This window comes from Peromyscus californicus, unplaced genomic scaffold, assembly GCF_007827085.1.
Source record: "Peromyscus californicus insignis strain IS unplaced genomic scaffold, ASM782708v3 Scaffold_15__1_contigs__length_86483966, whole genome shotgun sequence".
Lineage (NCBI taxonomy): Eukaryota > Metazoa > Chordata > Mammalia > Rodentia > Cricetidae > Peromyscus > Peromyscus californicus.
In genome coordinates, this window is record NW_026294447.1 from 73,523,739 (window position 1) to 73,538,649 (window position 14,911).

Sequence of the window (14,911 nt, forward strand, 5' to 3'; positions counted from 1 at the left end):
GAGAGTTGGCAATGTGTGCTGTCGTGTCTCAGGAGTACAGTGTACATGCAGAACGGACAACTCACACCCATCACTCCTACACCACCAGAGGACGACACATCACCACACACTGAAATCCGTGGATTCTGAATGGGAACGTTTAAATTCCTTTCTGCTACTTCCAGTTTTCTGGAAGTTCAACTAAACCACAGAAAACCTGGTATTTATGTGGAATGAAAACATTACACCTGAATCTCCAATATAATTAAGTCATTTTGTTTTGTTCCGATTTTCATTCTAAGCACGATGAAAACAACAAACAAACCCTAGCAGTACCCTCCTTTGACAAAAAGTATCTTCAACCTCCCACATACTAGTGAATTTCCTCAACTAAAGTTGACATTTCAAAAACTTTAGTTCATTGTTTTATTATTAACATTTAATGGAGATTTTAAAGATACAAACAAAAAAATCTGGAATCTAGAAAGATGAAGACTTAAATGGTCATAGAACTGTATGAAGAAACAAAAAAACACTTCCCATGTAACTCTGCAAAACCACCAAACAAGACAAAACAAAAAAGGCAAATCCACACTCACCGCGGAAAGGAAAGGACGGCAAATATGCAGACATAGACTAACCACAGCACAGCTCACACATATTCGAGAACATTGACATTCTGGCAATGCCATTTATTTCAGCAATATTTAGAACACACCACAGCATGTTCACTCTCCAAATGCATTTGATAACTTAAAGAATTAAGCTATCTTTTAACACCTAATGGATCCCTTGACGCCGTCAACAGACACACATGGTAAGGTTTCTCTGAGAAGCCTCTATAGTTTTCCAGATGTTATAAAATACAGAATAACACCCACGTCAAAAACTCCAAGACATTTACACAGCAACCAAGTGGTAACAACCACTTCAGACACAATCATCTCTAATTTATAGGTTAGAAGACTATTTTGAGAGCTCCTTAGCACTGAAAATAATTTCTTTACACTCCCATTCTAAGCTAACTTTTGTTAGAACCTAAGCAGAAACAAAGAAAAATAAAGACACACGAGAATATCTCCACAATCTGACCTTTCCACTACTCTAGATGAATCTAGAATTCTTCTGAGACAGTGTAGACATGTTTGAAAATGTGTCTGAACAGAGCATCAACCTTCATTGTTAAGTAGAGTCTGATCACTACTACAGGAAACGCCTTCGACCTTTCAAGACACACGTGTGCTGACAAAGGAAGCCTCATTCTCACTCCACCCAGAGAGACTGCATCATCAGCCACAGCCAACGGTCTGCTCCGGGAGGAGGAAACTGTGAAGACCACCACCTCTGAAGAAAGCTACAACATGGCATCACCTATCCAACTTTGTACAATCCTAAAATGACTTCAGTTATTACTTTACCCAAACACCATCCCCATCCTAGGGAATACCACGCATCTATTAATGGAGTGAAGATGCTAATACAGCAGATGTGAGGATGCACTTCTCTAATCCCAGCACTCAGGAGGCAGAGGCTGACAGAACTCTGTTTGTTTGAGGCCAGTCTGGTCTACAGAGTGAGTTTCAGGCTAGCCAGGGCTACACATTGAGATCCTGTCTCAAAAATTAAAATATAAATAATCACATAATAAAATAAAATGCTAATTAATATGAATTATAAACTCCAACTTAATTAAGTAGAGTGTGAAATTGTAGGAAAAATGTCTTTTTCTTAGTATCTGAAGCTTGAATTGAGAAAAGCACAGAAACAGAAAAATAGTTGGGTATCAAAGTACAACCCCAGAGTTACAGTAGTATTTGGAAGAATCAATCTTTTTTTTTTTCTTTGGTTTTCCGAGACAGGGTTTCTCTGTGTAGTTTTGGTGTTTGTCCTGGATCTCGCTCTGTAGCCCAGGCTGGCCTCGAACTCAGAGAGATCCGCCTGGCTCTGCCTCCCGAGTGCTGGGATTAAAGGCGTGTGACAGGCTGAGCACCTGCTTCTGGAAGCTCAGCAGCACACTGTGGAAGACACGGCTCTAAGTGGTTTGTCACCCTGTTTAGCTGTAAAACTGTTGCTGTCGTACAAAGGAGAGAACTAGTCAGGTTATTACTGGCAAAACTAGCTTAGAAAAGAGAGGCAGTCAAGAATCAACTGATGAGTCCCCTTAGAGAACTGGACGTCGCAGGCCACCATATCCTCACTAAGGAAGCCTGTTTTCCTAACACAGGGAAACCATGCTTTCTTAAGATTCTATGAGACTATCCTGAGCAAAGTGTCAATCTGCAGGGACACGTGGGGAGATCCTGGAGCTGCTCACTTACCTCCAGGGGCTGCATCTTGCTCTTGCCCTTCAGGAAACGCAGCCTGGCTTGGCAAACTGTTCCTAGACCGAGTGACTGTCTCTAGCTGGGAAGCCCGGCCCAGTAAAGAGAGCTCATCTAGCACCTCTCCCTCTTTGGCCTCGAGATCTGACTTTGACGTGGTTAAGGGCTTTCTACTCTCGGGTGCCAGCAGCCTGCTGGCATCATTCAAACAGGCCACAGTGCCACTATCCAAGCTCAGCACCCGAGCCCGCGTCTTGGCACTGTTGGTGCTGGAAGTCCTTCGGGTGGCCCTCTTTTTGGCGGTTCCCTCAGGGCCTGGATGAGCTCTGTGTGTGTGGTCTGAGTCTGTGCCCCGGTCCTTGTGGCCGTGCTTGGTCCTGAGGGCACTGTATTTGCCCTCAGGAGACTGGCACGAATGAGAGGTGGCACTGGAAGAGCTATCGCTGCTGAACTGGTGAGCAGAGTGAACACTCGGTGCTCTGCTCAGGTCACTTTGATCACTAGAGTCCTCGTCATGACAAAACACAGCACTGTGAGGCTTGCTTCCAGAGACTCCTCGAAAGGAAACGTAGTCCCTGTGGCGGCTGGAGTCAAAACTGCTGGCCCGTTTCTTTCCTGTGCGTCTTCTGCCTGGCTTGTGGGCAGAGGCCGTCCGGTGGATTACGCTGGAGGATTTGGGTCGGACATCGCCTTCCTTCTGCTTCCCACCACTGTCTTTACAAACTCTGGAGTCTGTGGAAATGCTGGGCTTCTCACTCTGCTCCTCTTTGCTCTCTGCACTTGGCTCAGATGGCCTGTCCCCGGGGCCGGTAAACTCATTTGCATGGGGGTTTTTATTGGCATCTTCTGAGGCAGAGCTGCTAGGAGCAACCTGGTCAGGTCCCTCTCCGGACGCCTGAGCATCCGGGTCCTCAGGAGGCCCACCAGATGTCCTCCCCTCTGGGGCAATCTTGTCACTGCTAGTCCTCTGGTCCCCCGCACCATGGCTCCTCTCTTCTGCTGAGTCAGCACAGCACTTCTTCCTGGCACTCCTCTTTCCCACTTTAGGAGACTCCTCGTGCTCAGACAAGATGCTCTCAATGTGAGTGGAGCTGGTCTGCTCACTTTTGTAGCTGCTCAGAGTACTGTTGGTGTCCCTGTCTGTCCCACTGCAGTAGCTCTCAGTGGACCCACTACTCCGTGTGCTCAGGCTCCTCAGGCTGTCCACGCTTTTGTCGGCATTCAGCGCTCTGCTCTTCCCACACTTTGTGGGTGGTTGAGAATTACTTTTTCTCAAGTCACCAGCAGGCTGAAATTCTGCAGGTGGACAAGACTTTTCCACTAAGGACTCTCTGGACCCTGAGTGGGGCTTAGAGGAGTCTAACTCACTGACTGGGTCTAATCCCCGTCTCTGCTGGTAAAGAGGAAAGTCATTCAGTGAGGCATCAGGAAAAGCCACAGCAGAGCTGGAAGTCCGTGGCACCCCTCGTGGCCGGTGCTCTTTCCTGTAAGAGTGTGAATGTAAAGGGACAAGAGAAGCAACTTCTGTGTCACAGGCACTGGACAGTGACTGATCGACATGGTGGTGCTGGCTATGACTTGGCAGGCTCACTTTGTCGCTGAAGTCCCTTGGTAAGTCCTGTCCACAAGAGGACAAGGAAGGCTGGATAGAGATGAAGGAGTCATTGGAGACCAGGCGGAAGAGCTTGCGATCAGTTGCCAAATCTGTTTCAAACACATTTGAAAATGTTAAAACAGATGCATGACCAGCTCCTCTACTGTTTAACAAAGGAAAGAACTCACAGCATACAGTAAATCAAGTATGAGCAGTTCTCAAGCAGCTCACTGAACGAGTGGCCAGTCATCCAAAGAGCTGGTTTGTTTGAAAACTGCACAAAGAAACCATTCTAACTGATGGAATGAACTAAACTTTCAAATCTTTTGAGTTCTTCAAACAGTTTCAGAAAAAGTTCCATTGTGTCTGTCTGTCTGTCCCTCCCCCTCTCTGTGTGTGTGTGTGTGTGTGTGTGTGTGTGTGTGTGTGTTCCTCCTCTCTCTCCCTTTTGGAACAGGGTCTCACTATTTAACCCAGGCTAGCCTTGAACTGCAGCTCTTCCTGTCTCAGAACCCTGAGTCTGCAACTTCAGGTGTGGGCCACCACAATCTACTGCAAGCTCTATTTCTAACTCACAAACAGGTAGCTGTGAGTTACCACCCTGAGTCTTTGCTTCTTCATCTAAAAGATGTGTTAGCAACCTCATAAGTAGCAGGCCGGAAATAATGAAAAAAAATTATATATATATATATATATATATATATATATATATATATATATAGAGAGAGAGAGAGAGAGAGAGAGAGAGAGAGAGTGTTACATATACATATAAATTAATAATGACTATCATTATTGTACTTTAGGAAAAGACTTTAATTCTTTTGAAAAACTAATAGTATTATTTTACAAATAAACAAATACCTAAAATGGATCTCCAAAATCACATTTTAGTGGGCAAAGTACTTGCTGCACAAGCCTGGCCACCTCAGCGTGATGCCAGGAGCCCATGTAAAGATGGAAAAAGAGCCTAATGCCACACGGTTGTCCCCTGACCTCTACATGCAAACCACACGCATGTCTACACTACCCAAACACACACACAAATAATATAGATTTAAGAAAAATATTAAAACTTAGAGTAGGAAGAAACAAACAACAACAAAATCATCAAAGTGCTGATCAATGCTCAAACAAGACACCACATAATGGTGCAAAGTGTCTCACAGCTTGTGACAGTCACAAACTGACAGGCTCACAGCCTCCCTTCTGAGGAGCTGTGACACTTGGTGATCTGTGGGGGAGGAAGAGTCAGTTTAGGTGGGGCCCTAGGAGGGTACTCCATTGACTGGACCCACACCCGTGACTACAGGGGCGGCACAAATTATGTGGGAATATGGACACATTTAAATGAAGACACAGAGTTGGGATGAGGTAGCAGGGGGCAGGGGATGGATCTGGAAAGAGTTGAGGGATGAATGTGATCAAAATACATTATATGGATATATGAAATTCTCAAAGAATAAAAAATATAATTAAAAAAAACAAAATCATGTACAGTATGTTCTATGTTCTCAATGAGAATATGTTATCAATAACAAATAATAATAATTATAGACTAAAACCCTGCATTTTCTTTCATCACTACAAGACAATTATAAGATGCCTCATGAAAAAATACATCTTGCTCTGTATTACAAGAGCACTCCTTAGTCTCCACTTAAGGTAGGAGCTACTGACTTAAATTATCACATATACATCATAAATACAATTGTGCATATAAAAAAGTCCATCTACCCATGCAAAAGCTGATTTTTAAAATATGCATTTTGACAGAAAAGGATGCCTGAACCTGCTGTTAGCTTCATAAAAATAAGATTATTTATTTGGGTGTAGTGACACATGCCTATAATCTAAGTACTTAGGAGATTGAGGCATCAGGATCACGAGTTTGAGGCCAGCCTGGGCCATAAATACAAAAATAACAACAACAAAAAATTGTTCTTTAATTATTGTAACCATGTAAGCAAACTGTAGTCAGAGTCTGTTCACTTAAATCTCGATGATAAAAGTCAACAGCCTCACCCAAGATTAAAGTAAGAATGAAGTCACTACACACATTCACACACTTTAAAAGAATCTAAATCTGGGGCCAGCAATGTGGCTTACTGGGAAAAGGCTTGCCTGAATCGACCTTCAGAACCTACGAAAAGTGGAAGGAGAGAAGTGAAGTGACTCTACTCCACTAAGTGTCCTCTGACGTCCATATGTGCTCTATGTCGTGAGTGCGTCATATGGCCAATAAAAAACAGGGCACAAAGTTACATACCAAAAAAGTGAAGAGAACGTTCTCCAGGGCAGAAGCATGAATTACTTTACTCCTCACACTGAACTGTTTTCCGAAGTTAACACCTACTACACTTATAAACAAACCCATGCTTTGGCCTTCTCTCTTGGGCCGTCTCTATCAGTGACACAAATATGCTATTCTTTCTCTTAAACTCTATACTCCCTCCCTTACCTTTCCCTTCTCTTGCTAGTTAATATCTTAGTTCTCTCGTCCTTTGCAAGAATTTATTGAAAGAGTCGTTTATACTCAGAGTAGTTTATTTTTCAGCTCTAATTCTCTTCAACAGTTCTTTGGGGACTTTTGTTTTCTGTTTTGTGGGCTGGTGACTAGACCAATGGCCTTAACACATGCACATGCCAGGTGAGCGAGCACTCTACCACCAAGACTCATCTCCAGTTTCAACAGGTTCTAAGGCTACTCCATTGACATTCCTTGTCAAGGTAAGCAGTACCTTCATTGTTATTAATGGCCGAGTCACACCCTCAAATCCCTCAACTCAGCAGAAGAACTGGCAGAGAGCAAGCCTTTCCCTCATGCTGGCATCCAGCAGCTCAGAGGCCTTCAGCTCACCAGCTGTTTCTATTTAGTCTGAATGTCTTAAGTCCACTGGCTCAGGTCAGAGCCCTGAGATTTTTCAGTTTCCTGTCTTCACCTCCTCTTCGGAGACCTCCTCCAGTTTCCTGACACGAGGACAAACATTCAGAAACATCTGGGGCGCTCTCCTGTCAGGCCTGAACGTGATGGGGGTGAGCTAGAATTTTCATCTTGAACATGGAAGAAATGAGTGAGACGAGGGGGAAACTGGCAAGAACTCCTCCTTGGAAGTGAAGGATCGGGGTACACTCCAGATTCCTGGTTCTCTAATAATCTGGAATCTTAGCAGCTCATCAACCAAATGCTGACCAACTAAGCCACTGAGGCCAAGCCCGCCCTAAATAGTATTTCAGCAGTTTACACAATTGCCACTAGGTGGCGACAGACCTCAGCCAGGACCATGTAACCCCAAATCACCTAACCTTGCAAAACCAACCCGTTTAGGTAGTGTTAGTTTACCAGCTTCCGAAGTCTCCAGTTCAGAGTGTGCCTTTGTGCTGTTTTCGCTTTGCCTTTTTTTATTGTTTTGGTGTTTTTGAGAAAGGGTCTCACTCTATAGTGGAGGCTGGCTTGGAACTCACTCTGCTGTCCCAGGTTGGCCTTGATTTCAAGGCAATTCTCCTGTCTCATGCTCCCAAGTTACAGGTATGAGCCACCATGAGCTTGAACTCCATATTTGATGTGTTGGTTGGTTCTTTGGTATTTACACACTGACAACTTCTAGATGTCCAACCCAAACATCTAACCTGACTTCTTCCTCCTCATGGCTATTTGAGGTCCCAGAGACTCACACTAAATATGCCCCCAACTGAAAATTGAACTACCATCCTACCCTCCATGCTCTCCAATCGTTGAATCTAGAACACCCCCTTCAGTTAAGGGACACCCCATCTTCCCTGCTGTCCAACTCAAAACTGTCTGAAAAAAACACCCATGAGTACTAAAAAATCTTACATAATAACACTAAAATCCACCAAACATAACATCTTATTAGTATACACATACACACACACACACACACACACACACACACACACACACACACACACACACAGAGACAGAGACAGAATATGAACCAGACCACTTCTTACTACCCTGACCCTTACAATGATCTCCAAATCACCTCTCAATTTCAGCATCTACCCCTTTGATCAGTCTCAAAGTCAGAGCCACAGCAGCAGTGTATCTTCCTAGGAATTAAAACAAGTATCTTTAAAAATGACCTCTGAGGCTTTACACAACCCCCCGCCCCACGCACACACACTACACCAGACACATTGCTTTTCACACCCAACAGGCATGTTCCTACTTTACACCTCTTCCATCCACTGTTCCCCTGGCATAGAAGAAAGGGCTCCTCCTCGGTTTCTCTTTCTTTAGGTCTCTGAAGTAGGTAAAAACCACTCTATTTAAGATTACCAGTTCCCTAGTTCCCCAGCCCCACCACTTCCACTCTCCATCTATTTACTCTTACAACTGATTCACAGTAATACAACTCCACACTAAGAACATGGGAGCCATAAGAGGGCGCAAACTGTTGTCTGTCCACTGATTATTTCCATTATTTAAAACAGTGCTGTGCACATAAGAACATGAAAATATCCGTCAAATGTACACAAAACGTGATATGCTGCATAATAAAAGCAAGTAACAAAATTATCTGAGGGACTGGAGAGATGGTTCCGCCATTAGCAGGGCTTGCTACTCTTGCAGAGGACCTGAGGTCAGCTCCCACCTACGTCAGATGACTCACAATTAACTTTTTTTTGTTTTTTTTTGTTTTTTTTTTCACAATTAACTTTTAACTCCAGCTACGGGAGATACAAGGCCTTCTTCTGGCCTCCATGAGTGTGTGCGCGCGCGCACACGCGCACACACACACACACACACACACACACAAATATTTTTAAAGAATTACTTTAAAGTAGTATAGTAATTTGAATTTAGCTGTGACTGTGGGTAAGTTCCCTGTAATTCCTCTTTAAGTCATAATATTGATTATCTGTAAAGTAAGAAACAGCAACAGTGTTGATTCAAATATCTGAAGTGACAAATGAGTAAATGCATATAAAGAAAACTAACCCCAGGGCTGAGACAAACCAAGGATCATGGAACAAGGCATGGCCATGCCTGTAAAGGAAACGTCAATGTGGCACAACCATATCCACTCACTCAGAAATAGTTTAGGGATCCTTCCCCTCTATAATCACAGAGCTGGTTACCAACTGACCTGCAAATGACCTGCAAAGCTACCTAGGCCTTTGCAAAATAAGCATGTGGACCCCTAGCCTAGACAACAGTCTGCGCCAAGTGAATGACAGACATCATTATCTATGTGACTCTGTTCCTGGCTAAGATGATAGTTGTGCATGTATAAATCTCAACCTGTCAGATTATCATTAAAAAACAAAATAAGCCGGGCGGTGGTGGCGCACGCCTTTAATCCCAGCACTCGGGTGGCAGAGCCAGGCGGATCTCTGTGAGTTCGAGGCCAGCCTGGGCTACCAAGTGAGTCCCAGGAAAGGCGCAAAGCTACACAGAGAAACCCTGTCTCGAAAAAACAAAAAAAAAACAAAAAAAAAACAAAAAAACAAAAAAAAAAAAACAAAATAAAGCCCTTGTTTAGTGTTTTTTAGCTATATGGTAAGATAATGAGAAATATAACTCCTAAATGCAGACAGGCTCAGCCATCTAAGACTATAACCTAGTTGTCAAGACATTATAGTGGTACAGATTATAGAAATGGATACTGCAATATGCAAAGTAACTGATTCACCTTTCACTTAGAAGAAAGAAAAAGAAATTTACACCATGCAGTATGTTTAGAGGCCTTGGGGTGTGAGGATCCTCAAAAGCAAATTAACAATGACAAGGTATTGCAATTTCAAAGGGGAGAGATACAGTGATAAATTTCTAAGCACCAGCAACAGATCACATCTATGAGAAATGAAATTTGGTGGAGGTGGGGTAGGAGAAAGGCACGCCTGTAATCCCAGCACTCAGGGGGTAGAGGTAGGTGGGTCTCTTTGAGCTTGAGGCCACCCTGGTCTACACAGGGAGTTCCAGGCCAGCCAGTGCTACATATTGAGAGCCTGTCTCAAAAAACAAAACAAACAAACAAAACAAAACAAAAACAAAAAAAAAGAAGAAGAGAAAAAAAGAAATGGAACTGGGTGAAAGTTAATGGGCAAATAACGGAACAGCAGATTTGTATCTTCCATCTCACACACTGGGGCACATGTTCATACAATTTCTTTTTCTGCTTAGTCTTACTTAACTCAGTATAGTAAAAGTACTTAAAATACTAGCAAATTATTTTATTTTATTGTTTCCTAAAAGTAACCATATTAGAGTCAAGCATGGTGGCTGATGCCTGTAATCCCAGCACTCAGGAAGCAGAGGCAGGAGGATCACCTAAGAGTTTAAGGCCAGTCTGAGCTACACAGTGAGTTCCAGGTCAGCCAGGGCTACAGAGTAACAGACTGTAAAAAAATAAATAAACAAACAAACACTTCTGTTAAAATGTGAGTAAGGGGGGCTGAAGAGATGGCCCAGAGGTTAAGAGCACTGGCTGCTCTTCCAGAGGTCCTGAGTTCAATTCTCAGCAACCACATGGTGGCTCACAACCATCTGTAATGACATCTGGTGTCGTCTTCTCGAGAGCAGGCATACATGCAGACAGAGCACTCATACATTAAAAAAAAAAAAAAAGTGCGTAAGGTGTTCCTGAAATTCAGCACACATTACAAGGTATGATGTCACCATAAAGCACTCTTACCTTGTTCTTCACTTCCTTCTTTACAAAGACTAGAGCTCTGGCCCAGACTTAAACTTATGTCATCAGAAGTCTTAGCAGTGTCTGTGTCTCCTACAAAGTTAAGAGAAACACATGCGGACATGACACTAAAGTAAAGACACGGCAGAGAAGGGACACAGAGAGGGGAGACCCACCAACTAGAGCAGCTCCTGCACCCCAGGGTTACTATGTGGTGAATGTACCCAACACTAAGGACCATGGACCACAGGAGAACAGACCTAGCTATTACCACAGAATACAAGGGGTTACTATGTGGTAAATGTGCCCGACACTAAGTAACATTACCACAGAATACAAGGGGTTACTATGTGGTGAATGCACCTGACACTAAGTAACATTACCACAGAATACAAGGGGTTACTATGTGGTGAATGCACCCGACACTAAGTACCATGGACCACAGGAGAACAGACCTAACTATTACCACAGAATACAAGGGGTTACTATGTGGTAAATGTGCCCGACACTAAGTACCATGGACCACAGGAGAACAGACCTAACTATTACCACAGAATACAAGTGATAAGGGAGACTGTGTTAGTTTCTTCAAAAACAGATTCTAGCCAGGCAGTGGTGATGCACGCTGCCTCTAATCCCAGCACTTGGGAAGCAGAGGCAGGTGGATCTCTGTGAGTCTGAGGCCAGCCTGGTGTGAAGAGCAAGTTCCAGGAAAGCCAGGGTTACACAGAGAAACCTTGTCTTTCAAAACAAAAAACAAAACAAAAACATTCTAAATAGAAATGCCAACTGTCTTGCAACAAAGCTGAAATGAAGGAGATCCCTCCCCAGGAAGGTCAGAGACTGCAGCGCTGTGGAGCAAAGTGTGCACTTACTTTAGGTGGATATACACAGAGACAACAATTTCTCTTTAATGTCTCAATGATGCTCACGTTTAAAAACTTCACAGTATTTAATTTTTCACAAGTTGTACCCATACCTAGGAAAGCATGCCCTGTTATGCCAAAAAGGTATCTTACAGATGAAAACTTACAAACAATACAAATGTTCAAATATTTTTGTGATATTTAGATGATGAAAGGATAACAGAATTTAAATCAGGCAATTTAAGAGATCATGTTATTTCTAGAAGTGTTTAAGAAGTTCTCTCATTACATTAGAATACAATGGGAGAAAAAAGAATAGTCGGTCAATGCTCAGACTGTATCTACCTTTAATCATTGCTGCTGTTCCAAGTCGAGAGGACCCAGATCCAATCTGAAAGTAAGACAAGAAGGAAATGAAACTGATTAGCACACCACCGATCCAAAGCATCAAGACCATCAAAATTATCTTCTCTGGCATTCTATCAGTCACTTTGTTCAATATTTAAAGACACCTGTTGGGCGCATTCCATCAGAGCACACAGCTGTTTGCTGCAGTACATGCTGATGAGCCAGCCCTCTGCATGCTCAGGACTGATGGAGCCCCTGGGGCCAAACATCTGCCAGCTCAAGGAAACTGCACCATGTAATTCTTATCATTTTTTACATTACACCATGGCATGTTTGTGTTATAAACCAAAGCAAAGACACACAGTGAGTCTGTGGGAAATAAACAAGACTTCTTAGGGCATATAACAACGAAGTCTGAGGGGACAAAATACACTAATATACACAGCAACATAAAATTCCTACTCTTCTTAGTTCTAAGACATGAAGTACTTTTTATAGCTGGTTGGAACATTTAAAAATAATAAAAATCTAGTCATCACCAAAAGAAATGAATTCTTATCACAAACTGTAATTAGAAAACTAAAATGTAACTGATGAGTCTTTAATGTTTATATTCAAGATGGCCTAACACTTTCCTAAATGTTACACACATTTACAAAACCATAAAAACCATATAAACAAATATTTGCGTAAATTCCACAAACATAGTAAGAAAATAAAATACAGCATAATTTTGTTAACTAAACCAACAGGCTTCACGACTCTCCCAGTAAATATGTTTTCAAGAAGTCAAAACAGTTTTGACATTCAGTACTGTAAGTAAAACTGAAATCACACAATCCCTTACTTATTCTACTGAGTCACTGTAGCAGCAGTATACTAGAAAGAAGCTTAGAGTCGAGGTGATACGCCTCTGGCAGAGCAGGAGGGGCTGAGTTAACCTGGAAGGCCACTGACTGCTACCTCAACAGTAAAGACTCAGTGAGCCAGACACTGGAGGTGTGCTACGATGTGTAAGTAACTGGTCGGTGAAAAGGCAGATAAAAATACGCATACAAACACAGGTGATAAACAAACTAATAAACTCAGTGCTAGCAATAAAAACCAAGCTTTGCGGGGCTGGAGAGACCGCTGTCGGTAAAGTGCCGTGCAAGCAGGAGGACCAGACTTCGGATCCCAGCATCCGAGTCAACAGTGGTAGGCTCTGCAAGCCCATCACTAGGTGGGTGGAGAAAGGAATTCATTGGCCAGAAGTCATTGGCGAGCCACTTGCATGGACATACACACAGGCCTGCGCACGCGCATGCACACACACACACACACACCACGCACAGTAAGCTTTGTAATATTTTGGGGCTGTTTGTTAAACTTGATCCTCTCACGATCTCTTAACATCTGCTTTAAATACACCATAAGGCACTGTACTGCCCCTGAAAGGAAACAGTCATAAGGCTTGGTGTTAGCACCCCATAATTCTAGCACATGGGAGGCGGAGGGGGAAAGATTTCAAGTTGAAGCCAACCTGGCTATATAGTGAGAACCTATTTCCAAAATTAAAAACTAATAATAAGCAAGCCCCTAGTTTTTTGCTGTAAACAAAGTTCCATTCTTAAAATGACTGCTAAACAGTTTAGTTTAGGCAAGTTATAAGGAAAAATATTATTTGTCTACTAGAAATATGAACACATAGTAACTTCCTAGTTGAATTTTTAAACAAGTAAATACAGACACCATTTAATGCATACCCTTCTGGGGATTTAAACTTACAAAATAAACTGTGTGAACTGAGTGTTAGCTGTCTGCTCACAGTCCTCCAATGTTTCCGTTTCCCCTCTTGCTAAGCTGCCCACTTGTCCAGATGTTGCACCATGTCTTTGGATCTCGGAGAAGTGGACCCCAGCCTCACCTGGAGAGGGGCTACAGGACCTAGTTCTGATGACTGATATAAGGGAAAGCCTCAGGAAGGTGCAGACAGAGATGGTGTCTGTGCTTGGAGACGCCTCTGCCCCTGCCCCGCTACTTCCAACAACAGATCAGAGCGGCAGCCTCTGTGCTCAGCCCAGGGCTCCCTGCACAAGCCTCCAGAACTGAGCCGATGCCAGCCAGCACCCAGCCACCTCCAGAATGGCAAACACCAATCCCCACTTCTCTAAATGCCTCTCAGGTGAGGAATCTACTGTCTACTACCTCCTAACAGAGGTCTTAGGAGATAATATGGATATTGATTCTTAACGCTTTTCTCTCCCACGCCCCTCCTCAAAATCAGACTCTTAAGTAAACTGCAGAAGCTCCTGACACTGACATCTGCAGCACACCCACAGGGGACCCACACTGTGACTCCACTGTGTCCACAGTTTTTATCACGTGTGACATCATGATTTTAGCCTTCTTCTTTAGCCCTTATTTGTTATTTTGTAAAGGCGAAAAGAAAAAAGTAAGAAAAATGGTGGCATCTCCTACACTTAGAAGTGAAGTTTCCACTTAAATGGTTGATATAAACAGGCCTGCGTTTCTTCCCTATGATAAGCACTAGAGCAAAGACCCAGGCAGGATTGCAGATGTCAGGCAAGGCCACATCCTACATGGAGCCTTGCTTGCTCTCTAGCTGGAATTATTCTTCCTCGGAAGTCAGTCCTTTTTTGGGCAATTTTGATGGCAATTATAAGTTTGTGAATGGATTTTGTGCTTAATTCCTTAGTAACATATCCCATAACAATGGTTACTCCAGTCATAACAATGGTTACTCCACTCTTTGACAGTGACCATGTCACCATCCGAGACCAAATATTTACCTTGAGCATTTACAAACATCAAAGTATTTGAAAGAAGGAGGAGGTGCAGGCCAGGGGGAGTGAGGGGAAATGATTAAGGCAGAGGGGAGCCAGGATGGGAAGGAGCCAAAGGGAAGCCATGATAGCTCCACCTGGACATGGTCACCACTGGGTACAGAACACAGTCACATGAACAATCACTAAGTATGTAAGAAAGCTACACAACAAACAAGAAAAAGTGTGTCTGCATATGTTGGTAGCAACCACGGCTCTACAAATGGCCTAATCAACTTCTTCACTTTAGCTTCTCCAAAAGGTAAGAATAATTATGTCAAAAACATTACATATTATAAACAGTATAAAATATCAATGAGTG

The 14,911-nt window shown here is 43.1% G+C and overlaps 1 protein-coding gene across 5 annotated transcripts in view; it reads right to left on the reverse strand.

Moving 5' to 3' along the window:
- Positions 1-14,911, reverse strand: part of Pcnx1 (pecanex 1) — a 150,816-nt gene that overhangs the window by 86,464 nt on the left and 49,441 nt on the right. For all 5 annotated transcript variants that reach the window (XM_052739404.1, XM_052739403.1, XM_052739401.1 and 2 more), the window contains exons 4-6: positions 11,762-11,807; positions 10,554-10,643; positions 2,298-4,004 (exon numbers count right to left, since the gene is read on the reverse strand). In XM_052739404.1, the coding sequence (XP_052595364.1) occupies positions 2,298-4,004; positions 10,554-10,643; positions 11,762-11,807 (1,843 nt within the window). The remainder of the gene's footprint in view (positions 1-2,297; positions 4,005-10,553; positions 10,644-11,761; positions 11,808-14,911) is intronic.